General features: G+C 40.1%; 1 protein-coding gene across 7 annotated transcripts in view; it reads right to left on the bottom strand.

Annotated features, from left to right (window-relative positions):
* CAB39L (calcium binding protein 39 like) overlaps nucleotides 1–25301 on the bottom strand; it is a 59927-nt gene that overhangs the window by 31915 nt on the left and 2711 nt on the right. Inside the window, exons 1-3 of one of the 7 annotated variants that reach the window (XM_066176141.1) lie at nucleotides 11853–11981; nucleotides 11416–11641; nucleotides 2468–2616 (exon numbers count right to left, since the gene is read on the bottom strand). In XM_066176141.1, coding sequence (XP_066032238.1) covers nucleotides 2468–2569 — 102 coding nt within the window. In that variant the 5' untranslated portion in view covers nucleotides 2570–2616; nucleotides 11416–11641; nucleotides 11853–11981. Of the gene's footprint in view, nucleotides 1–2467; nucleotides 2617–10932; nucleotides 11109–11415; nucleotides 11811–11852; nucleotides 11982–25301 lie in introns of those variants that run through there. The other 6 variants (XM_066176142.1, XM_066176140.1, XM_066176144.1 and 3 more) reach the window with 6 other exon arrangements.

Genomic DNA, 25301 nt, shown 5'->3' with positions numbered 1-25301 from the left:
TTCTTGTTTAAGCATCTGAAGCAAGTCCTAGTTGGAAACTACTTCTCACGCAAAATCAGGGATGCTCTGGAGTTGTACCCTGGAAGTGCTGGGAACTTTAGTTTTATGGGGAGGCATAACAGCAGACTAGGAGCTAGACTGAAAAATTGGACAGCCCTGAGTTGCAAACTTCTCAGGTCGCAGGGCCACAGGGTCCAAATCCAGCTCTGAGACATCCAGGGTCTCTGACTCTTGCAGTAGTTAAACTTCTAGGCCCTTTCATGAAAGTTTGACAAATGTCTTCTCCCTCCAGAAATCAAATTGGAGGTAAAGCTAAAACTCTTGCTAGGTTTTCAAGAGCACAAAGTACAGCACTGTGCTTTGTTTCTCTTTGCTTTTGTTTTCAGTTAAATTTCTCTAATCATTCTCATGAAATGACATTATTCATTAGCATTACTGAGTACCTTTTGAAAACCTGTGGGCCACTGAAATTCTTCCCATTATCTTCTCCAATTCAAACTGCAAACAACACTTAGAAATGGCATTACTAAGTTCACAAACCTCAATGGATAGCAGCAGGTATGGTTGGGCTGACTGGTTTAGTAAGAGCTATTTATCATCATCTCAGTGGTAAAGACAGTTAGTCCTTACAATTTACCTCCATAAACTCAGGAGAATAAATTTATCTATTTTCTTTTACAGGTATTTATTTCAGGACAGCTCAGTGGAACACTTGAGATGAAAGGCAGAACTACCAAGGAATCTCAAACCTTTCCTTCTGCAAGGAAAAGGGGCCTACGTGCTTCCTTGACATTACAGCACAAAGTCCTGAGTCAACAGGCCACCAAAGCTTAAATCAATCCAAAAAAAGGCTTTCCTCGAATTCTGCCTTGCTGTTGAAGGGATTGCCTTGCGCCCCTCTCTGCTCTCCCCCGATCACCCACATTCACCCCAGGAGCAGCCTCTACCCCATAGCAATAAGTACATAAAAACTAAGTGAAAACCAGCCTCTTCCTGTAAAATAAACACCATTAAGTTCACGAGCTGTTTCCATTCTAATATGCCAGGGAAACATTCTGTATCTTTCGCTCTGTAAGGAAAACACACACCAGCTGTTCTGACTTTTATGAAAAACTTACAGAGCACTCAATTTTCTAAGAAGTCTGAATTTCTCCTTGTCACTGACACCCGAATATTCAAACCAGTTCAAAGCCAAAAATTCTCAAAACCACAACCCAGAGAAGTAACTCAGCAAAGCAAATCGAAAAGAAACCCAAGTTTGGAGCTTCTGCTTTGAATGACTAATCAGGCTCCAGAGGATTAATTCAGCAGGGGAGAACAGATTCTGTGGATTTATTTAGTTACTTATTTTATGCTTTAGTTCAGAGGCAAATTCTCTCCATTTTCAGGTTACTGAAGGTATTTCAGAATGAAACATCAAATACCAGAGGCCTCCCAGAAATCCATGTGACTTACCTTACGTAATAACACACTCTGAGCTATTTGCTTTGAACCAGAAAGTTTCAAGAGGATTTCACTAAGGGTGCAAAGGGCTCCCTGCCTACCTTTTGGGTTGGGCTTGTTTTCAAGTAACTTCCTGCACAAGGTGGGAGAAGCACAAGCACAAGCACTCATGCAAACATCAGCTCCACGGAAAATGTATTAGTGTCCCTTATCAGCTATTTCTGCTTCCACTGACAGTCACTTTTAACTTAAAATTAGTCTGCTGTTAACTAAAACCATGTACTTCTAGTACAGCAATAGTGTAGAGGGCCAGAGTCTCAGATGCAAAAAATAAAATTAAAAATAAATAAAATTTTATGCAAGCACAAATTCCTAACTGGGACCATTTTGTGTGTTGGGGTGTACCTCATCAAGTGGTCACTGGAAAAGCAGCAAAAGTAACTCGAGTCTGTATCATGGAATTAGAAGAGAGCAGTAATATTAGGAAAAGCCTAGCACTATAAATAGAAAATGAGTAGCACAGCTCTTTTAGGAAGCACTGGCACCCAGAATATTAGAAAGGATGGACAGAGTGAGATCTCTTTTATACACATCTGGACACATACAGCTTTCCTGGTTTCTGCAAACTTCTGTTCATCAGAAGTAGAGTTTTTGCCTGTGGGTACCCACACGTTAATTGGCAATCTCATTTGTTATCCTGCTAAAACCACTAACAGTACAATAATTTTCACACAGCCTTTCAAGCTGTTTTGTCAGATTCATTACTGCTTGAAGTAGTGGGAGATCACCCTTGGTTTTGGCTGAGGCTCCTGGATCTCAGCATTTTCTGTCTGACCCCCAGATTTTATGTATTTTATTTATGCCAAAGCCCCCTGATTTCAGCAGAACCATTCAAACACACAGCCACATCCACAGACAAGCACTCACATAACCAGGGCAGTGACCAAACACAATGTTATTCCCTTTATTCTGCTGTTCTCCCAGCATAAAATCCTTATTGGTCTTTTACAACATTATCTCATACCTTGTCTGTCTTTTTTTCTTGTTTTTCCAATATGGCCATGTTTTCTTTCAGAACTTTCACAATCTCAGCAGGATTTTTGTGCGATTTACTAAACAAAGGCATGGTCTTTCTTCACCCGAATTTCCTCCTTCAGGATAGAAGAGGACTGCCTTAAATCAAACAACAAACATAAACAGCTTTTAGGGTTTATACCAAAACACAATCAAAACACACAGACATTATGGAAAAGAAAAGGTTGTGCCTCAGGCACTACATTTTGCTTCAGCCACCCAGTGAAGCTGTAAAAATTCTCATGGTTAGTTCTTGCAAGTTCATTGAGGATTCACAAGCCACCACGGGAACACGAAAAACAACTACTCAGCACCTACACAGGAGCTGGATGCTTCCTGCAGGAAGCTCTGGCCTACAGGTCAGCACTCCAGCAAGTCCATGCCTATGTCCAGTGTATTTTGGACAGCGCACATTTGGCAGGCTCCACTAGATTTCACATATGGATTTCTGTCAAACTTCAGCAGCTCCATCACAGTGCAGAAAACCAACTGTAGATGCCAGCACACCAAAAGCCCCCTTTGTTTAGAGCATTGCAAATTGGAGTCCCAGCTTCTCTGCCATCTCTTCTTCTTCTTCAGTTGCTTTGCTTTGTCAGCCTAGGGGACCTTGAGAGGAAGCAGTTTAAGCTATCCCCTAAGTCTGACTGACTTGGAGAACCTGTGGGTCAGATCTCACTTGTGTAGAACATTGCCTGAGTTAAATAAGGAACAGAGGATCAGGCCCAAACATAAATACAAATGTATTCATGACATTTAAATGACAGACTGAGCATTTTAATGAAAATGGATTGTTGGTTTAATTTAAAACATTCTCCTTCTGTATGGTTAGAAAGGAAAATACCACATCACTGTATTTATATATGAAAGAATCCAAGTAACTCAGTTTCTGATCTTACAAAGCCTTAGGCTGTGAATTCTTACAGGTTGTGCTGAGGGTCCAATACAAAGATCTGTTGGAGTCAATGACTGACTACAGATGGGAATATGTTCTGGTCAGAAGCTCAGCACTGTTCCGGACTACATTCCAGTTTGTACAATAAAAAAGAGGTAAAAAGAAAAAAAAAAGAAAAAGAGCAATAAAATAATCTCAAACTTCCATCTTTTTCCACAACAACAACAACAAAAAATCACAATTCCTCCACACACACATCTGTAAAATTAGTTGTGAATACATAAATACACACACAAACCACTTCTATCCCATTATTCTCCAACATTTGCAATTTATAAAAAGCTTTATTCAAGAGGTTTCAAATGAGAGAATAAACAAGCACAATACACATAGCATAAAGAAGAAAACCCAGTGGTCCCAAAGAACCAGCTCCTCTCATGCTGCATTGTTACTATGGGCACACTACAGAGTCCATCAGGAAATATGATCCCATTCGAGCCATACATCCATGTGTTACTAATCCCCAAATAACCTATGGAATTAATACCCAGATTAGGCATACATTCTATTGCAACTATAAATAGTAACCATATAAAACAGCCAAGTACAAAGTTCAAATTTTAAAAGGAAAATCTATACAGACTTTGTCTTAATACCTTAAAAAAACATTTCAAAACACTTTTGCAGATCATCTTTAAAGGAATAGTTTCTAGGACACATAGGAAACATTTTTAAATGTCTTATTTAAACCAAAGTAGTTGATACAGCTTCTCATTTGTATATGGCTTCTCATTTCTTGCTAGGTCAGTTTTACAGGGATATTTTCACATTCAGTGTCTGGAACCTCACCACTTTCAAGTTCCCATTTTCAAGCTCCTCGTGGTCCTGTTCAAGCTCATCTTTATTTCTCTGGTTTTGGCTACATGACCTTCACTCCTGAGCTGAGCTCCCAACTGCAGTGTCCTGCTCCAATGACGCTCAGAGGTGCAAGTTTTGGCAGCACTACTCACCAGAGCAGAGTCCCACCTCAGCCTGACAAGGTGCAACGTTGAAGCCTGGGTGTAAAAACAACTCACCCTTTGGGGCACACTCAGCTACACACAAGCACTGGAAAAGACTGTGATGCCAGAATTTTACAATAAAGTTGTTTAGATACTGCTAGCAAGTCCCAAGCACTCTGTAATCCCACAGGTGATGCAAATAGAAGATTAATAATTCACAATACACTTTGAGAAGGACCTGATTCTGCATGTTTTTCTTATCCTGAAGGCATGGCATGAGGATGTGATGATGCAAGAGAGAGAGAGTGTCTGAAATCAGGAGCTTAACAGGCAAGTTGCATTTCAAAGAAGAATTATTTTCATCCAGGGTGGGGTAGGTATATTCAGACTGCTAAACTGAATTAGCATTCTAACTGAAATGACAATAAGCTATTATTTCCTCTCAAAAAGAAACTAACATGGCTGTCTAGAGCAGTGTTTGTAATAAATAATCACTAATTTTGCCATAGTTCCAGCACTTTTCCACTGCATAGTTCCAGTATCACCAGCAAGTCACCATATCACTGCTCAGTGATAAAATACCATTTTTTCCACTACATACCCTACCAGCATCTTAATCACAACGGCAAAAACACCAATAATAGGGCACAAAGGGACTCAAGAAACTATTTAATTCATCACTCTGTTGAACAGAGACAAGTCTCTGCATTACTTCATGAGATACAAAGTCTTATACACAAAGCAAAGCCTCTGCTATATGCAAGTGTAGGGGGGCAGAGGGAAAAAGGGGAAGAGCGACAGATGTGCATGAAATAACATTTTTGGATTTATCTCTTCTCAGGATATGGGTTTTAACCTGGCACAAGATGATCCATCACCTCAAAAAATGCATACTGGCAGCTGCAGAATTTTTGGTTCCCAATGCAAGAATCTTCTAGGGGGACACGTGCTGTTCACAATTACAGGCAGAAGCACAGAGGGATGAAGTCACTCTGCTTAGGTTTGGGAAATGTATTCCTTAGTCTTATGGCTGGCTATCCCATAAGGCAAGTGGCAAAACAAGGACTCCTCTCCTCCAGCTTTGCTCCACATGACTGGAGTTTCCAGAATCAAAGAAAGCACAAGCTCTTATTAAAGAAGCTTTTATCACAGCTGGGAACTTCTGTCCTGTCCTCCTCTTTGTATCAGCTCTCTGCTCTCCAAGGTTTTCCTTGGAAGGTCTTCTGTTCCATAGAGGCACAAATTTGATTTGGAGGTCCTATTCTTTACATCACTTATTTTCAGTATGTTTTTTGGAACTTGGTTTTTTCCAGGCATCTAGTCCTCTGTCAAGGTTGCTTGAAACTTCACAGTAAGTTCAAAAGTTACCATGAGAAGAGAATTAGGATGAGAAATGAACAGTGTGACCACATAAGCTTCATTTTCTCAAGAAATAATAAAAATAACTAAAAAACAAAGATTAATGACAACTGAAAAGAATGCAACACAGGCTCAGCAAAGGTAGCTCATACTAAAATCCCTTATATTTTAAACAGAGAAAACACAGTGGAATCCATGTATCTAATGTGGAAACGCACTGATGTGAATATAGTACCAAAAAAATTGTCGAAGAAGAAAATGATCATATCATCTGACTGAGAAGGGAAGAGCAATCTGTGGATGGGATCATATTTAGAGAGGCATAGGAATTAAGAGCCTATCCAAAAATTGTGGTGACTGAAAATAGAAAGATATTATCAACACATAACAGGACTTGAATATCACTACCTGGGAAACTGGATGGACTCAAGAACCAAGGTAATAAAAATGGGATAAAAAGTTAAGAGTAGAAAGTATTGGACAATGCTGAATGGTAGACAAGACACAGTCTGTAGATGTTCCGAATCCCCAGAAACATTTAAGATCAGATTGGACAGGTCTCTGAGCAGCCTGATCTAGTTGAAGACATCCATGATAGGGGGAATTGGACTAGATGACCTTTAAATGGTTCCTTCAAACCATTCTATGAATATCTGCTTCAAGCTGAGGACTTACCATGAGAAATTATGAAAACAAGCAGCTGCTGACATATGTAAACACACAAGTATTTTACAGATGTGAGAAAGACAGATGCTAATCTGTGATGAATCGCAAAAATAACGGTCAGTAGAAATCCAAAGGTATTTATGCCTTCGTACAAAGTGTTGATAGACTTTCAGTGGAACACTGTACACAGCCCTGAACACCCAGAGTCAAGTAAAATCAACAGAGGTTAGAGTGGGTGGAGAGAAGCACACTGGATGGCCAGAAAAATGGGAAGACCAGCACGTCTTGGAGGCTAAAAGGTGCCTACCTTCATAAGTTAAGAATAAAAATACAAGAAAGCTGAAAATGTTATTTCAGCTTAAGTAACAATAACACTTTATTTATGCAGAAGCAAATGGCTATAAACTGCTGATGAATAAACTTAGCTGGAAATGTAAAGGTTTCCACCCTTTGGAGCTTTGAGGTTTTGAAATGACCTACTCTACCAGGTACACTACAGAGCATCTGTTCATAAATTTTTGACACTGCTGTCTGGCAGCAAGGAACAGGACTGAATAAACCCCTTTCTTTCCCTCTTTCTAGGAAAACTTTTTTCCACCTAATGGTTATTCAACATATGTTTTCATAACATCAAAAATGGATTGTGGACACTCCTGAATTCATAATGGAGAACCAGCTAACTTGTGAAACAGTTCGTTTTGATGATGTTATTTCACTGGTGCTCTTGAGAGGAGCTTATGAGACAAAGGAAAGAAACAGCTGTGTCTTACCAGACCAACTCTCCTGGTCTCAGAGGCTGTCTCTCCCAGTCATGAGGAAAATGCCTCAGCAGTGCTGTAGGAGGAAATTAGGTTTCCTAAGCCTGCTGTTTCCATCAGTGTAAACAGGACATTTCAGACATCTGGGTTGGAGTGTCCAGGACATTTTAGAAACTCTACTTTTACAAAAACAGTTTCATGGAATATCATTCCATCTTTGTTTGGGAGAAAAAAAAATGGCACTGATTTTATATTAGATAAGCCATAGAAACACCAGAAGGAAACATTAAAGCACCACTTTCCAAATGTCAGGCTGTTTCTGTTCAAGTCAGGAAAAAAAGAGAAAAAAAACCCATGCGGACTAAAACAGTGAATTGAATCCAGAGCTGTATGTGGTTTACAAGACATGAGTTTTAGGGTTTTCAGTAGCATCCCTTCATATTCAGGGCATAGAGTCTCTCAGAGGTCTCCAACTCTACACACATCTAACCAAGAAGGAAAACACAGTTTCAAAAGCCCTATCTACCTACTTTTATTCTGTCTCCTCAGCAAAGGGGGAAGCTGAAACACAGAGAGATTGCAAGACTTACCCAAGGCCACGTAAAAATAATCAGTGGCTGTGTCAGGAATGCAACCTAGATCATCTGACAACAAAGCAGACACTTTATCAGGCTTCAAAATATCTCTTCTGCCAGTTTATCTGCTCATAAAGAGAATGTACTAAAAAAAAAACTTTAGAACAGCTATAAAGTACAGAAAGAGATCTAGTTCTGATTGTAGGCACTCTCCACAGTTGCTTTGCTTTTAAGTCATATACTTCCTCAAAATATTATAGTGCAACTGAACTTGTAAGCACAATGAAAGAAAAATGCACACAGCAACACCACTCTGCTCAGCAGCCCATCCCACTATGAAGTGACTCATTAAAGCAGCTCAGTAACAAAGGCTTTTTCCTGCCCACGAAAGCAAGAATGGAAGACAGCACATGAGCCCATCCATGCACTCTTTGCAGACGCTCCTCTGGAAAAAAAAATTTGGTCTTCAAAAATAAATAAGCAAGAAATTTTCCTCCCCATGGAGTATCAGACTTGCCTCAGCTTCCAACCTTCATCAAGTTATTGATCAGAATCAAAACATTTTAGTAACTCATATTGTGTGAGAGTTTCTGGAATGGAAAAAAAAGACCTTTGTTTCCCTTTCTCCACAGAGTGCCTATGACCCATTTATGTGGGTCCCGAGTTAGCACACTTTCTTCATCATCTTGTCTAATTCTGTCTCCACATAATGGAAGAGGTCCTTATTTCTCCCTCCTGTCATATTTGGGAAAGTTGTTGCAATGACAGAGCAATGTACTAAAACCAGGAGATGGAAGCCCCCATGTGTGATGAGCACCCAGAGAAGTCCAGTTGGTCCTTTCACCCTCCCCAGTGCAGCCCCCTCACACAACCCACATTTCATTTGATACACAGAAGGAATCAAGGCTATGGAGCAAGGAACTTCTCAGCAATTCTCAATCAGTTGCAGATTTTGGAGGGTGCACTGCAAACGAGACAGAAGATTAACAGAAGACAGGACAGCTTTATGGTTAGGCTGAATGAATGCCATCTCTGCTTGGCAACTCAGTTTTTCCAAAAACTCAAGAATTTATTTATCATAAGCTTTGATGCTGGTTACTTGTTGCATTGCCTGAAATGAAGATGTGTATTAGCTGAAACTTCACCTGAACACACAAAACATCACAGTAAAGTCTACCATCACCAGAAGTGTCACTTTTCTTAGCCGATGGCAAATATCCTGAAGATCAGACACGGAAAAGAAGTAGGCAGCTCTACCATTAATCTGATCATCTCTACAGAATGAGAATAGTAATATCACACAGTTGTTCAAAACTGTTATGAAACTGAAGGCACTCACGGTGATGCTCCACTCAAGTACTGTGTTGTAGCTCTGTGGAAGCACTTAAAGAAATTATTAACTCTCTTCAACTGAGCGCTTGAACGGCACTCTAGTAAAAAAAAAAAAAACAAAAAAACCCCACATGTATAGTCTTTCAGCAAACACAGGGGAAAAAATGAAACACCAAAAAGCAATCTGGTCACTGAGGCAATCTATTTTGATAGATGTTGACACCCTGCTTCACATGTCTTCACATCCCTACAGCCTCTGTGGGAGCCATTCAGCTGTTGCAGGGCCACATGGTGAGCCAGGTCAAGGAAGTGACCCAGGTTAACAAAAAATAGACTGCTGGGGGGAAAAAAAGGTCACACAGGTTTCCAGTCCAGTTCTGCCCAGATACAGTCTACAGCTGTACCAGCACAAGAGGGGAGAAAGGGGGATGGTAGGAGGGTGCAGAAACTGCTGGAGCAGATGCTACAGCTCAGATATTCACCAACCAAACACAGAATGAGGCAGTGATGATCATAAAAGGCATATAAATGTGTGGTAATATAAACAAAATACTAATCATAGAATAGTTTGGGTTGGAAGGAACCATAAAGATCATCTAGTTCCAAGACCCCTGACATGGGCAGGGACACCTTCTACTAGATCAGGTTGCACAGGGCCCCATCCAACCTGGCCTTGAACACTTCCAGGGATGGGGCATCCACAACTTCTCTGGGAATCCTGTGCCAGTCTCACCATCCTCACCATAAAAAAATTCTTTTTAATATCTAATCTAAATCTATCATGAGTAGGGTACAGAGAACAGAATTGAAGTTAAGGGCATTTTAGGTGTTCAACTTTGCTACCGTGCATCCTTCTATTGGAAGTCCTGTGTTTTCACATCCAATATTATTATTGTTGTTGTTATTATTGTTGTTATTATTAATTTGTTACAAAACATCATTAGCACACTGCAAGGCCAGGTAGCATTCAGATCCTCACCCATGCAGAAGTGGCATCCATACTCACACCAGCATCATTTATCTGTATCACAGGACCACACAGGCTCTCCCAATCATGCTAATGAACTAGCTAAAAGTGGTACGTTATTACTTCATGCTCAATAAAACTAGAAACATAGAAAACCAGAGGTTTTACAGCCATGAAATTTGGAGGATTGATGAGTCAAGAATATTTGGAATCCCAATTTGCATTTGCTACCACAGAGATCTTTAAAATCTAAAAGATTAAGAATTCAATTCCATGCCTAACTGTAGTCCATAGCAAATCTCCCACAAACTCAGTCATGCAGAAAGAGGTCTCTTAACTAATGTCTCTGAAGTACACACAACTCTAACAGAATTCTTAACAGCTTTCCATTTACTTAAGTAAAAGGGAAATCAAGTTAAATATCCATTTCTAGTAGGAACAGTAACTGTAGAAATAATGGAAACTAGTAACATAATTTAAATAACACAGGCAGCAGCCAAGAGGGAATAGGACTTCCTCTAAATCTATTAGTGAGGAACATGGATACTATTTTTGTATTTGGTCCAATATTACTAAACTTACCTCTCTACACAGCATTCACTTGATCAAGTTCGTAGCAACTCTGCTGTGTTACTTTCAATAGCTTCGTAATGGATTAAAATAATTTCCTATAGCAGTAATTTCAGTTTACTCATAATATTAGCCTAAGAAAGAGCCTTTGCTTTTAAGAAAAAACCCAACTTCCCTTAAGCTCCATTAAAGTTTTGCCTGATAAAGGCTTCATGAATCCCCCACGGCAGAGAATCAGCATTTCAAGTGGACAAGACCGATCGGCTGCAAATGAGGAGCAGGGACATTTACATACGCTGTTCCTTGTGGCAGTTCACACGCACGCTCATCTTCCCTTCATCTCCTTCCCCCAGCCTTATGCAAGTGGCCACGCTCTCATTCCTCCGCATCTCAAGAGCCAGTCCGCAGCTGCAGGCAGCCCGCGGAGAGGAGCAGGAGAAATGATATATTGCAGATATTTTATTTTTGGAAACCACACTGTAAATAAAGCCATTTCCAGAGATATTCCATGGACACGGAGTGCTTGGTCGCAGAGCCAGCGCCTTATGTAACAGGAGGAGTATTGTTTAGGGTTGCCTGCATTAAAGAGCCACTCCTGGTAACACAGTTTACAAAGCTATAAAAAGCTACCGGCGTAACTATCGAGAACAAGCAGGCAAGCGGTTTATTACCAAAAGGCCAGTGCTATCCGGGAAAAAAAAAAAAAAAAAAAAGGAAAGTTTCATTAAATCACCCAACTTTCCGTCGCTCGGAGGACATCACCTCGGCTGACACTTACTGCGAGTGGAAAGGTGGGGGCTCCTAGGCAGCCCAGCGCAGCCCCATGGCCAGGTGCTGAAGACAGCTCTGCCGCCTCCCTGCAGCCCGCGCCGCCAGCAGCCGCCTTCAGTGATACTCCATTTAATTCCGCTTTATTCCCCCCCGCCGATCAGCGACAAGTGGCAGAGACCAGGGATCCCGCGATTCGGCCTCCCGCTCTTCTCCTGCCGAGCGACCGCCAGCCTCTGGAAAAGCGTGAGCAGAAAGGATCACTTGGACATGCACAGGCGCTCACAAGCAGCTGTAAATTTCCACTCCCCGCTGCCTGAGGCTGGACTCCCGGCTCCGCGCTGTTCCTGCTCCGACGAGCTCTGTGCCTGGGTGTGCGTTTTTCCCCCACTGCCCTCCCCGCTTCCCACTCCCTCACTCGTCTTGCTCACAGGCTCACACACACACCCCCCAAACTCCACGTCAGAGGAACACGTGGAAAAGCAAAGGATGAAGTGATCGCTCCGCCGAGAGATTTCCCCAGGGTTAAGGGAGGACATGCGACAATTTCGCATCACTTCTGTAAGTTTCCATTCCACTCCAAAGTCTGTCGGTGCAGGGGGAGGCATCGCTGACGGGTCCTCGCACCATCACGTGGCGTAGGCTGCTGGAATTAAATTATTCACCTTGCCGTCCTGTTAGGAATGCAAATAAGGGAGCCCAACAGCGTGTTGTTGTTACAAGATAATAGTAAAATCAACACGCTCAAGCACCACATCTTTCAGCAAAGTCCTGCCCAGAAAAGCTGAAGTTAAGCTGCTTCCTGCCTGACTATACATTATTACACAAAGATCCATATACTTTTCCGCATAACACTTGAGGGAATCAAAAAAGCCCCTGACCTGCAGTATACTCTGAGCAAAATTTCAATCCTGACAAAGAAAAACATTAGCCCAAAGTACTTTTTCAAAGGCTAATGTGATGGGGGGAAAAAAATCATAAAGTATTCTGAAACAAGTACTACCAGCATACAAGCATACCAGCATCAAGCATACAAATACTGCAAAATGTAATTAAAGGAATATTTAGTGCTTCACTTCTCTCCATCGGCAACTATTGTTAGGCAAGCGCCACACATTCCCAAAGGGAATGGAGAGCGCTGTCCCCTCTGCCCCCAGCTGTTGGGAGCAGGGAAAGAAGGATGCCTTACTATAGGCACTACAAGGTGGGATTTAAAATGTATCCTCATCTGGATCTTGGCCGAGTCCCAGCAGGGATGTGTGCCCAGCATGTCTTTCTGCCAAGCTCTCCAGCTGGGGGGAAAAACTTTACCTCCCATCGCTTCTTCCTCAGGGCATAGCCTAGCCAAAGTCCTACATTATTAAAAATAATTTGGTATGCTACATTTGCTTGGGGAGTTAGCAGCACTCTACAGTTGCATCAGATCTTGATTTAAGGCTCACCTGCACTAGCTATTCACAGCCCTACATTAAAGGCAGCCAAATATGCATGAGAAACCTCATTTCTGAGGAACACAGATGAAACAGACACCTTTTAAAGGGCTACCAGCCTTTGCCTGCAATGCCAGCTCTGAACTGAAGCACACAGGAATATCCCAAATCTTCACTTTGAAGAGCCACTCGCCTGTCCCTCCTGGGCTCAGAGAGGCAGGAGCCATCCCTGCTCCCTTAACCTCCCTGCATTTGCTGCTGCCTTTGCACAGGATGTACCAAGCCAACCTTAGATCAGCAGATTTGTACTCTCAACTTACCTGTAAAGCACATCACCATTTCTGCTCACACTTTCCCTAAGAGATCATCAAGATCCTGCAGCCCTGTGTTTTTGAATTGCCCTGAACAGCACTGGGAACAGGCATTAATTAGTGCTGCTCCTGCTGCACCAGAAAGCACCGCAACAAGTGACACCAAGTGGCAATTTCTGCTACAAAACCCTTGTGAAATATTCTTCCAGCACTGAATTAAAGGCTTTGCATTAGCCACCACTGACCAGATTTCCTCTCCAGGCCATGTCCACAGAGAGCTCAGCAAAGGACACTAGACACCAAGCTCTGAACAGGATGAGCCACTCTTCGAGGCAGCCTCCTTCTCCACAAAGCTCAGGAGGCACATAAACAATCTGCACAGATGTGTCGTGGCATGAAAGACTTGGGGAGAAGAACCGGCACTGGGCATATTTTCAAGGGTGCCCTGCTCTGTCCCAGCTGGGTGGGGAGAGGGAAGGGGTGCTTGTGGTACCTCACACCCACTGTGGTGTTGGCCCTTTCTTTTTTATCAGATACCTCAGCCTTTGGGTAAACAGTGAAAGTCAAATGATAAACACTATGCCCTTGGGCTACTTATGAAGGTAATGGCATTTCCTAAGGCAACACAACACAACAATCAAAGTACATCACTGCTTCCACTGTGTGTTTTTAAGAGAAAAACTTTTTTTCCCCCTACCTGTCCCAAGAGAAAATATATATTTTCCATTGTAAATACACCATCACTTCAACAGATAACCGCCCCCCCCCAACTTTTTGTTGAACCATGGAGTTCAACAGTGGTAGGTGTTACCCTGAAATCGAACTATCACAAAAAAAGACTGAAGTATCACAAAAAAGCTGTTTTAGTTGCATATGAGGGGATAATTTGTGTATCACAAATACTCCAGAAAGTATTCCCAGACCATTCTGAGTATCCCTGTTCTTTGGAAGTATAGGAAATTTATCTACAAAGTAACAATCCTCTGTTTCAGACTAAATATGCTTGTTTTTCTGATTGAGAGCAATAAATTGGATTTGCACTCAATTACAGTTCAACTTTGTCCATTTTCTACCTGAGGAAATATTTTAGGGCTTTAATAGGAGCCCTATACATAGCAGGAGAGCAAGAAACCCACCTGCCTCCATCCCTGCATTGCAGTAGAAGAAACTGCAAAGCACGGTAGCTAAAGGAGCAGGGGAGAAAAAGATTCTCTGCTATTCCAATACTCTGTTTCATCTTAAGTAGAGCTAATTCTCAGATGACAGGAAAAGACCCTGAACCATTCAATAGGAATTAAGCCATAATTACTTGGTGCTCTTATCTGTTTGTTGGGGTTTTTTTTTGTTGTCAAGAGGTTATTAAATATTTCCAAAAATGTTTTCTTCAATTCTTAATTTGTAGCCATCTAAAATCTAGAATGATGTAATTATAAATAGACAAAAAAAATCTTGACAGTCTCAAAGTACGTGGAAAAAAAAATCACTGCACTGCTAAAGTACTCCAGCTTCCACATATTTAAATTTGATTATATTTGTTTCCTTTAAAGAGAGCAGAGTCCTCGGGCTAAAGCATGGTTAAAGTACTTTTGAGAAATGTTTGTCCTTGTTTTCATAACTTAAAATCATTCCATCTAATAAAGACCAAAGGAAGAAAACTTCGGTTGCTTTTTCCTGCCCCTTCCATTTATTTTCTAATGTGGAAAAGAGAAATTAGGGAACTTCAACAATGAGTGAAATTGCAACAAATTACAGCAGCAGATGATAAACACATGGCATATATATATTAATTCTGCTTATTTAATCATTCACTTCCAGTCTGTCTACCTCCTCTGAGATTACTTCCAGCATTCCAAAGCCCTAAGCAGCCTCTAATAATAATAACAACAACAACATCCTTCCTTCCCCCCAAATTGCTCAATGCCCCAGGCCATCAAAATTCAGTTCTCCACAGCAACAGGTTTAGTTGTGTAATGCTGAATATTAAGAGGAGAAGCTTTAGCATACTAAAAAGATTCCCCCACCCTCCAAAACCTGAAAACTAAATAACACCCCCGCAGGATTTCATGCTATTCTTACAAATCCCAAGATGTCAACATTTTGGCAGTTCATTGGGGTGGATGGAAAGTAAAAACAAGTAATTTATATAATCTGCATTGTAAAGCTGTTACACTTTAACTCAAAGCATTTAGCTTTACAGCGGACCAATACAAAAAGCGCCCAACAACACTTCTAAAACCTCATGAAATGAGATGCTTTACAGTAACTTTGTACTTCTGTGTTATTCTGCGAGTTCACAGATACTCAATTTCTTCAGATCCCTGCAAGAGCAATGTGACCACTTCATCTTAATGCAAATAAATTCTTCTTCATCAAGTAGATCCCAAATACAGACATACAACACACACACTTTCTCTCCATGTAATCTTGGACGGAGAAAAGCTTGGAACTGAGCCTGTATATCAGTCCCCCCCAAAACAGCTACCAGCACCAAAAGGCAAATTATTATTTGGCTGCTCATCCAAATACAAAACAAGGCAAGAAAAGAGGTACAGTCTACGGAGGCAGTGGTTTTCCCTACAGCCATGTAAAAAGCAGCAAAGCTTCTGGCCTCTCTTGGGACTAGAAAATGGAAATTTCTTCAGTGAAGTGTGGAAAAGAGAGCAGCAAGATGCAGTGGCTGACCTGTAGCTGCATTTTAGCTGAAGTGAGTGGAAGGATTTAAATGGATGCTTTATATAAGCTACTCCTAAAAATGCAGACATGTCTTCAACAATTATTTTCCCCTTTTCTTCCTCCTAGCTCCCTCTAGTGCTTTTAAGAACATATGGCCTTTTCCTTCCTGATTTATTTAATGCAAATAACAGTTGCTAAGATGACGCTTGGTTTAGTTGGAGTTTTGGGGGTTTTTAAGATCTGCAATAGCTCTTATAAACTGCTCATGAGTTTTTTATTGAATATGTTATTCACGTGTACAATCACTCCAGAAACCAAGCACTGACATTCGCCTTTCTAGCAGAAACATTTGTGTATTAATAGTTTATGTACAAGCCAGCGTATTTTAAAGTTTACTCTTTTTAAAGGCATCCAGCTCCATCATTAGAGAAAGTTAATTAAAATTAATCCCTTTCCTTGAGCATTCCCACTCCCAAGTGAATTGTGTCTAAACAGAAGGTTACTACAGCCCAACAGCTGAAAAATATAGCACATTAAATTTTTATGTCTGCCCTAAAGTCACTTATAAAATGTTAATTGTGCCCCTTATCTACTGTGTCCCAACACAAAACACAAATAAGAACCATAACTCCACTCCCACTTTTATGAGCGGAGGAACAGTAAACTCATGACAACATCATGATTTTACCTGCAGACTCATGCAAACAGAAACTAGCCCCCCAAAACCAGTGACTGCCTGAAGAGCCAAGCAGGTATTTTTAAAATAATTAAAGATTTCACCTCTCCAAACTGCTTCTATCCCAGTTCGGTACAGTCAACCACCCTTGTGGCCCTGTTAGTTTGTTTCTTTAAGGTTCATTCACAGAATTAAAAATGGGAAGAGGAAAGACTGTTTCAAGAGATGCAACAAAAAGAGCTTTGCTGAAGACCTAAAACTACTCATCACATGTGTACCAATCTTGCAGTTTCCATTGCAGCACACTAAAAAACTGCTTTTCTTCATGGAATTGAAAAATTCTTTTAAGCATATAAAAGCATTTATCTGTGATCTCCCATTTTCAAAACAGTCAAACAACATTAATATTGTTTAATTAATTAGTAGTGTTTAATCTTCTTGAAAGTACTGAATTTAGTTACTTGTCTCCACATAACTTCACCATGCACTTTTCTTAATGATAGGCAGCACAGTGTACTGCAGGTTAAGACATCCCCTTCCACCAGGCTCACTAATGCATAAAAACCCTATAGTTATTCCCTACAACTTCCTTGCAGGACAAAGACAACAGAGCACCCCTAAGCAGAACTTCAAACTTCCTAGGAGAGCTTGAAGCTGAAAGCTGTGTTAGTGTACATTCACCTCAGCAATGGTGACATGCAGTGAAGATGTTGGGCAGATCAACATTTGGGCCCTTTGATGTCTGTAATTTCTTGACACACAATGTGTGGCTGTTTCTGACAAGCTGGAAGGCTATTTGCGATTTAAGACTTTTCTTTTGCTGACCACTACTACAGAAGCTTCATCAGATGCTTTCAAGATGACTTGCAGACAAACAAAATTAAGTTAAATTTATAACACAAGTTATATGCTCCTGTGAGCCACTCACTGTAACACCCAATTTAGTATGAGGAAACTGAGGTGGCACCAAGCAAACACCCAAAGGTGTGAACTCTAAAATGTACTTTAAAGAAAACCAGGAGATAGGAATCATCATTCTGGACCAGAAAAAGATCTATTAAATCCTATCTTTAAGAGGGGCTGACACCAAGAACAAAGTAGAAAAAGAAACATATACCAGAGGAAGGACTACTCTATTCTGCTGGCAGCTAGCACCTTTGAGGTTTCCTCAAGCATCATCCAAAATCACTGTGATGTGGAGTTACACACCTTTCACTTTAAAGATCCCAAAGAGGCACTATTCCCCTTCTACCAGGGACTCTTAAATCACTTCTGCTATACTCAAATACAACAGATTGCTTAAAATTGCTTCTGACTGTCAAGTCAGCTCAGAGACTCCTATTTCCTGTAGATGAAGGACCAAACAAGACAAGCTCCAGCATCAACTTATTGCATTCCAGTTAGTTCCTTCTTCAGAGCAGCAAAGTCAGGCTTTACCTGCAGAACCATTGTATTTTTCAGGTGGTCACCCCTAGACAAGGGAACAAGTACTACCAGAAAGTTCCATATAGAGGCATGGTGTTATACCCATGAAGAAGATGAGTTCAGACCTAAAGATAGTTCCTACTTATGTCACACTATGTGATCTTGGAAAAGCCACTTAGTGTCCCCATTGGAAAATTTATGCATTCAAAACCATAAGGTGCTTTGACACTACAGTGATGGAACCCAAGCAAACACAGCAGGCAGTACTCAGCTTACTTGTGTCCTTTTCCTGCAGACTGGGATAACAGTCCTGCAGTTTGTGTGAGGCAGGCCTCCAGAGACGATGCCCACAGACACAACAAACTTCTGTCTCTCTTCTCATGCAGGTTAAGAGTCCTACTAATGCAGAACAGTTGAAACAGAACCAGAATATTAGGCTAAAAGTCTAAACTGCTGTTTTCAGATGAAGAATTACAGTGGGCTTTCTTTCTCAGTCTCAAATAATGAAACCCAAGCATTACTATAATTCTTGAAAAATGGCTGGTATACTTAAACTAGTGTTGCCCTGAAACGCCCTGACTTGCCTAAAATCACAGAAGAAAACCTCTGGTGGCCAACACTGTTTCCCTGAAGAAAGAGAACCCACAACTTCTCACATTTTGCTCTTTACTGGTTTCATCCTGCAACAACATTAGTTTAACATACTGGAAAAGGTTTGGGAACCTTAAGAACTCATCAAGCTCAAGTTGCACAAGGAGAGATTGTCTTCACAAGTATCCCAAAGTCATTCCTCCTGACAAACAATTAAGAATATTCATCACTTGTCAGATGCAAACATATTTGCCTTCATGTGACAGATTCATGGCCAGTTGATGAAACACAAAGTGTTTGCACTTTTCTGTCCCACAGTAAGTGTTTTACCATGACTTTAATTTATCTTCCTGTTAGGTGGTGAACAGTCCTTGTTGTCACAAAGCCCCTATCTCAGATTTTAGTAACATATTTTTCTGGTCCCAGGAAGGAACCTCTGTAGTCCATTCTGGCCAAAAAATGGATAGCCTTTGAAGTCCAATACTGTTACTCCCCAGTGGGGAAAACCTAACCATGCACATTCCCACACTACTAAAAAGCCTGCTCTCCCCATCCATCTAACAACTGACATTATAAATGAATTATGATGTCAGACACATGCAACTACAAAATGTCCAATAAAGGGCTGAGTTCCTTTTGTTTTAATTAATACACCAGGGACATGCCTTGAAGTCCTTAAATGGCAGCAGGCATGTTGCAGATTGGCATTTTTTGACCAAGTCTGTCCTGAACAAGGACCAACATGAGCAGTGTGTTCATCTTCAGGACAATTTCTGTTTTGGAGGGAGAGCAGCTCTGGCACCTGGGTGTGCTTTGATTCAATTCCATTTCTGTGTAGCCTCAACAGTGGAGATCCCTGACAGGCTCTGGACACCTGGAAGAAAACCACTCACCACCTGACATAAATGGCAAGCTCTAGAGATATAGGTTGTAACAGGTCAAATATACTCATGGAAATCTTGGCAAACACCATTCCTCGAGACATCTCCTAATGAAATCTGACAGCTTCAACATCACACACCACACAGATCTATACTCACAAACTTTGTCACACCCTCTGAAAATAGTTTCAGAAATCAGTTTTTTCATGATAATGGTCACTCACATACCTGTTCCCTTCCCACAGAAACAACTGATAGTTTTCTTCTTTGTGTGTGTTTTTGCAGTGTGCATTCACAAAATAACTTTATCTGCCATCAAAATCTACACCTTTTACTCTGAAGCGTAAAAGCCTGCTACCATCCACTTACAAAAGTCATATTGAACACTGAAAATAAGTAAGGCGTACACTTCTCAAATGAAAAAATAGCCTCAAGCTGGATCATCCCAAACATGAGAAGTTATCTACTATCTTTGGAAACAAACAATATTTTTTTAGCTAGATGCTATCTGAGCATGATCACCTCCAGAACATATTTTCTAATATACAAGCATGCAGCTCCTTGAATTTATGAGAGCTGCAGGCCCAATAGCAGAATTCAGAGAGAAAACACTCAAAACTGTTTTTTTCAGAACTGCAGTGCTAATAAGGACACAAAATTATGTCTGGCATTGTTGCAAATTCTGGAGTTTCCACCCAAGTGGAAAAGAAATGGCTTGTTTTCTGAGAGCAGGCAGAATCCCATGAGAAGGTCACCCAGCAAGAGTCGTATCAGTTCAACTTTCCATGACCACAGCAAGACAGTCTCTCCTAGCTGTCATCATGGGATGAAATTACTTTCACAAGCATAAGAACTTCCATTGAAACATTTCAGCACACAAAGGCCTGTATCCAGAGAGCTGCACAGCAGCCAGGTAACCAAAGATGCGAACGTAAGCTATTTAATACCTTGTCATTTAACCCAACAACCACATTACCTATTTTTATGGCTTTCTATTTAAAAAAAAAAAAAAAAAAAAAAAAAAAAAAAACAAAAAACAACCCTAAAAACAGATGACACAGAAGTTCAAAAGTAACAAGTAGTATGACTCTGTGACAGTTTACACAGACTGGCTTTTCTTTCAAAACTAAGAACAGGTTCTGTATGATTCCTACACTTATGAAATCAGACTTTATTTGGATTTAAAATAAGTTTGAAATAAATTTTTTTTGTTCTTCTCAAAATAATAAATGAATGTTGTTACTACCAGCAAAGGAGTTTTTAAAATTCAAAGATTTACTCTGGTTTCTGGAAGCTTACCAGCTTCTCGAACAAGAGGAGCTTTTTTAAAGATTTGGTATCTTGACACAAATTTCAAGTGCTGGAGAATCTGTGAAGTCCATTAATAACATAATGCAACAGTTAATTAGTTACCACTTTCAGTGTTTTGGGGTTTTTTTCCCTTTCTAGAAAATTCATATTCTGTTCTACTTTCTGCTCCCTGCCACCGTGATTCCTGTGTTTGCAAACATGTGCTCTTTGAAGGCTCTCCATTTTATTCACACATAGGTATATGACTGAATCACTTCAAACTCAGAAGTTACTTCTTCATCACCACCTACATTAAGTGTACAGATACAGTTTTCTGACACTTATAACCAGTACTGACTTCAATTTAAAAATGTCTTGAAGATAACCCATCAAACCTGATTGTTTTACAGAAGCGAGATCATTAATACTGCAAAAGAAATCTCCCACTCTGCATTCAGTGTATTCAACTCCTGTCAGCTCTTGGCTACCACTTATCTATAGGGACTGTCTTGTCCACTGCCTGTAGCCCATGAGTCTTGACACCTTGAAGTATTTTCAGATACTGTTCCTCATCTTTTAAGGCATATCCAGCCTCTTCCCATGGTTATTAACTTCACAAAGCTTTGAGTCCGTCTTTCAAAAGAGTCAGCCAACATGCTCTTTGATTCAATCAAATACATGAGGCTATGCCATCATTTGTCATATTTCCACTCTGCATGGCCTAGATAAAACTGTCAGAAAGGATTGTGCATTTTCTTGCAACCGTGTGTTCATTGGGGGATTTTTTTTTTTTTGCAAACAAACATCCAATGACTGAATGTCAAAAATTATATATCAATTTAAATATTCTTGACAGCAATATTTTCAAGACTGAGTTTCTTAGCCAGAATACATCAAACTCATAATCTAACAGAAATACAAGACATTTTATAATATGTTTTCTATTAATCATGTTGAATATTTTGCTTCATGACAATCCTTAAAATTTTGGAGTTTTACATTAGACATAAAAAAAAAATCTGTCTCCATGAATTTTCAAGAGTGTTCTTTCAGTCTTTATTTACTGCTGGAATATGATGGATTTGTTCACAGATATGTGATTATTTGTAATATTCATCTTCGTTCTCACTACAGAAGTACAGAACAGTTCTGTATTTTCAGCACCATTGTTGACAACTTTAGCACAGCCATCAGACAAATGTAACTGTTCTTTTTTCTCCCGGTATTTTTAAACTTCTTATTAGTCTTAAATCCTTAAGAAAATCCAGTGAGTTTTCTGTAATCACCTTATAAAACTTACTTGTACTTATTCCTATATACATAGGCTGTTGCCCTGGAGCCATTTCTAAATCAAGATGTGACTCTCCCTTTGCTGAAACCCTCTTTTTGTATTTGTATCTTTTTCAGACAGCCATGTGTTCCCACATCCTCAGCTGTTCCCCAGCTTTGGGAGACACTCTTGTACGCAGGGCTGGAAGTGGATCAGTGATGTAGCAGCACATCACATTGCAGAGAGATTTGCTCAGTCCCTCAAGTTTTAGCAGCAGTCTTCTCCCATGGCCTGATGACCTGTGTTGAGACCTTAGGAACTCTGGTGAGGAGACACTTAGTTTACAGCAAGGGAGGAAAAACAATAGATAACATCTCTGTGCATTTTAAACTAACACTTAACTGCTGCCCAGGAAACCAGAATAGCATAAGGATACCTTTGCAAATCTGCTAGAATCTTCCCTTCCCTGACAAAAGGGTGGCACATGGAACAATTGTAGGGGAGTGTACCTCCTCACGCTAATGTTGCTTTCTTGAAGGGAAAAACTTCCCCAAACAACACACAACCTAAAGACCACCAAGCCAGCTTGACCTCAGAGTACATTCAAACCTGTCCTCATTTAAACTGCCTTCAACCTAAAAAACTATATCTTTCACCTCCATATTGTGCCCAAGGCTGTGTGTGATCCTTGCAAACAGAGCAGTACAAATGTTGCAAGCAGTTACAGACCCAAACATGGATTGTAATGTAAAAGACAAGACCTGTTAATGGTCTGCAGATAAGAAATAGGACCAATGGTCAACACCATTTCTTAGTAATAAGCTTTTATTTAGAAGGTTCAGCCTTATTTGGCTCACTTACTTAAACTAATTCATGAAAAAAAAAAAAAAATAAATTTACCCTTCCCCCCACCCTTCATAGAGTTTTCCCAGGGATTATATGACATACACAATATTTGCCCTAACAGAGAACTACAACCAGCATGCAGTCCTGCACCCACTCTATAAGGTTCAATTTTGTGCTTACTTCTAACAACAAATAAATCATATATTGCAGACAGCTTCTCATGTAGCCAAAAGTAACAGGTAGTGAATGACCACCAGGAACTGGTAGTCCAAAACAATTATTTGAAGAAGTGAGAGAGAGCTGTCTGACTGCCAGTGAACTGCAGAAAGTGGGAGTACACAATTAAAAGGTACACTTGAAGAGGGAAAGCTGATACAGCTGTGCCTCCCTGCTGACATATGAAAATAGGCAAAACAAAGAGCTGAATGGTCAGGACACTACAGCTGCTGGAAGTGAACCCTTCCCACATAATATTAATCTCTCCATATTCAGCAGTCTCCAGTGCCTTGACTTAAAAAGCTGCACACAACTTCCTTCCCACACTTAAGAGCAAACAAACTGTATTTTTGCTCCAGTAAATTTGTATGTATAAATTTTTACAAGTGCCTTTGTAATATATTGACACAGGATCTTTAAGAAAATCCACCCAAAGGTCTGATGGCTGTCACACAACTGTCCCTACATTTCAAAATCCAGTTATGCGGTATTACTTTCTTCCATCTTAATTATTTGCTCTTGCAGCAGGAAAAACAAGGTACAAATCTGTGCTATCAGAAGGGGTGTTTTCAACTCATACTGTAAAATATTTTTAAAATGTTGTTTCACAATTAATCAAGGTGCTCTAAGGACACATTGCTGTCAAAATGAGAATTCTAGCCCTTATTGCCATCACCTCCCTTGCATCAGTTCTAGGAATGACATGACTGCAGAGGGAGGTGCATCAGCCTGCTGGGCACCATGAAAATTTAACAGCCAGAAACAAACAAATCCCTCTCACCTCCCCTAAAAGTGCAGCTTTTGGAGAAGTGAGAAGTGTGGGGCACTTACTAAATGTAAATTGTGTGAAATTTTTTGAACTACCTCTATCAATATGGACAATATTCAAAGAGCTAAAGGAAAAAAATTCCATCCAATCATGAACATTTTCTTGGGGTGGGATGCAATTTTAAAATATTTCTAAAATATGTAGCAGCAAAAACAGTTTAAAAAAAATTCTGTCCCTTTTTGCTGATTTCTACACCCAGGTTGCAACCACACATCTTGATCTGTTAATGCAAGGGTTGTAACAGCTTGCTACAAACTTGTTAACAAAATAATTTCATTCTTAAAAATTATCCTTTGTTTTAAGTGAAGGCAAATTATGCTACCAAACGACTTCTGAAGTAACTGGTTCATCACAAACTTGACAGAAACCAATCCAGCATATTTCACTATGATAAATAGCAGTGTTTGGTGGACTTTTTTTTTAAATGCACATTAAATTTATGTGTCTAGAAGCATTTAATCTTACTAAAGCGCTTTTTTTTTTTCTTTTTTTTTTTTAATGCCAGCCTGAATGCAATCTAAATTGTGATTACTTTGTAACAAATAGCATATGTATCCACTTCTGTGAGAGGAATGCCAAATTCATACACGGGAGTCACTGGGGTAACATTTCTTAAGAAAAAAATGTTGGGTTTTTTTTCTTAAGAAGAAAGGGTTACAAAGATTTGTGCCCACAGTTCCCTTAGTGAAAGAATGTCAAACATATTTTCAACACAGCGTCTTTGGTTCATTTTATTTGCAATGCAGCTTCTTTGGCCATTCAACAATTTTACAGGGAAAAAAGGTAATAAAGTTAAATGTAAGCACTCATGAGAGAAACCCATTTGTCTCCACTGTCGGTAAAAAGGCAGGAGGGGATTTTGATCCAGCACAACTGAGAACACAGAGAGGTCCAGGTTCTGCTGTGTGATTAGACCATCTAAAATAACCTAGATATGATAGGTATACTCCTCATACAATCACTTTGCTCATACTATAGAATTAGCTGGCTCAAACACTTTAAACTGAGATAAATTACACCAACAATAAAATTAGAAAGCAATCCATTGATTTCCAGATGCTCATTTTGCACTCAGGCCACCTCCAATTCCCTGAGAAAAGCACAAATAGCAAGTAGCTGTACAGCAAATTAGATGGGAAAAGTTATTCAGATAAAAATAGCTGAGCCAAATAAGTTTTTGTGGGGCTGCTTTGTTTGTTTTTGTTTACCTTTTTTGGTTGGTTGGGTTTTTGGGTTTTTTGTCAGTTTGGTTTGGGGTTTTTTTGGGTTTTGTTTGTTTGGGTGTTTTGTTTGTTTGTTTGGGGGTTTGTTTGCTTGTTTTGTTATTTTGGGGGGGGATTTTTGTTTGTTTGGGGGTTTTGCTGGTTTTTTGTTGTTTTTTTTTAAACCCCAACCAGTCCCCTGAGTAATGCCACAAAAGAACAGGGCAATCCAAGAAGCACAGGGACATCTGGACTG

Source organism: Chamaea fasciata, unplaced genomic scaffold, assembly GCF_029207755.1.
Source record: "Chamaea fasciata isolate MVZ Bird 193981 ecotype frontalis unplaced genomic scaffold, bChaFas1.0.hap1 SCAF_2, whole genome shotgun sequence".
NCBI classification, from domain to species: Eukaryota; Metazoa; Chordata; class Aves; order Passeriformes; family Sylviidae; genus Chamaea; species Chamaea fasciata.
The sequence above is the reverse complement of the archived record's forward strand: the minus strand, read 5'-3'. Positions and strand labels throughout refer to the sequence as shown.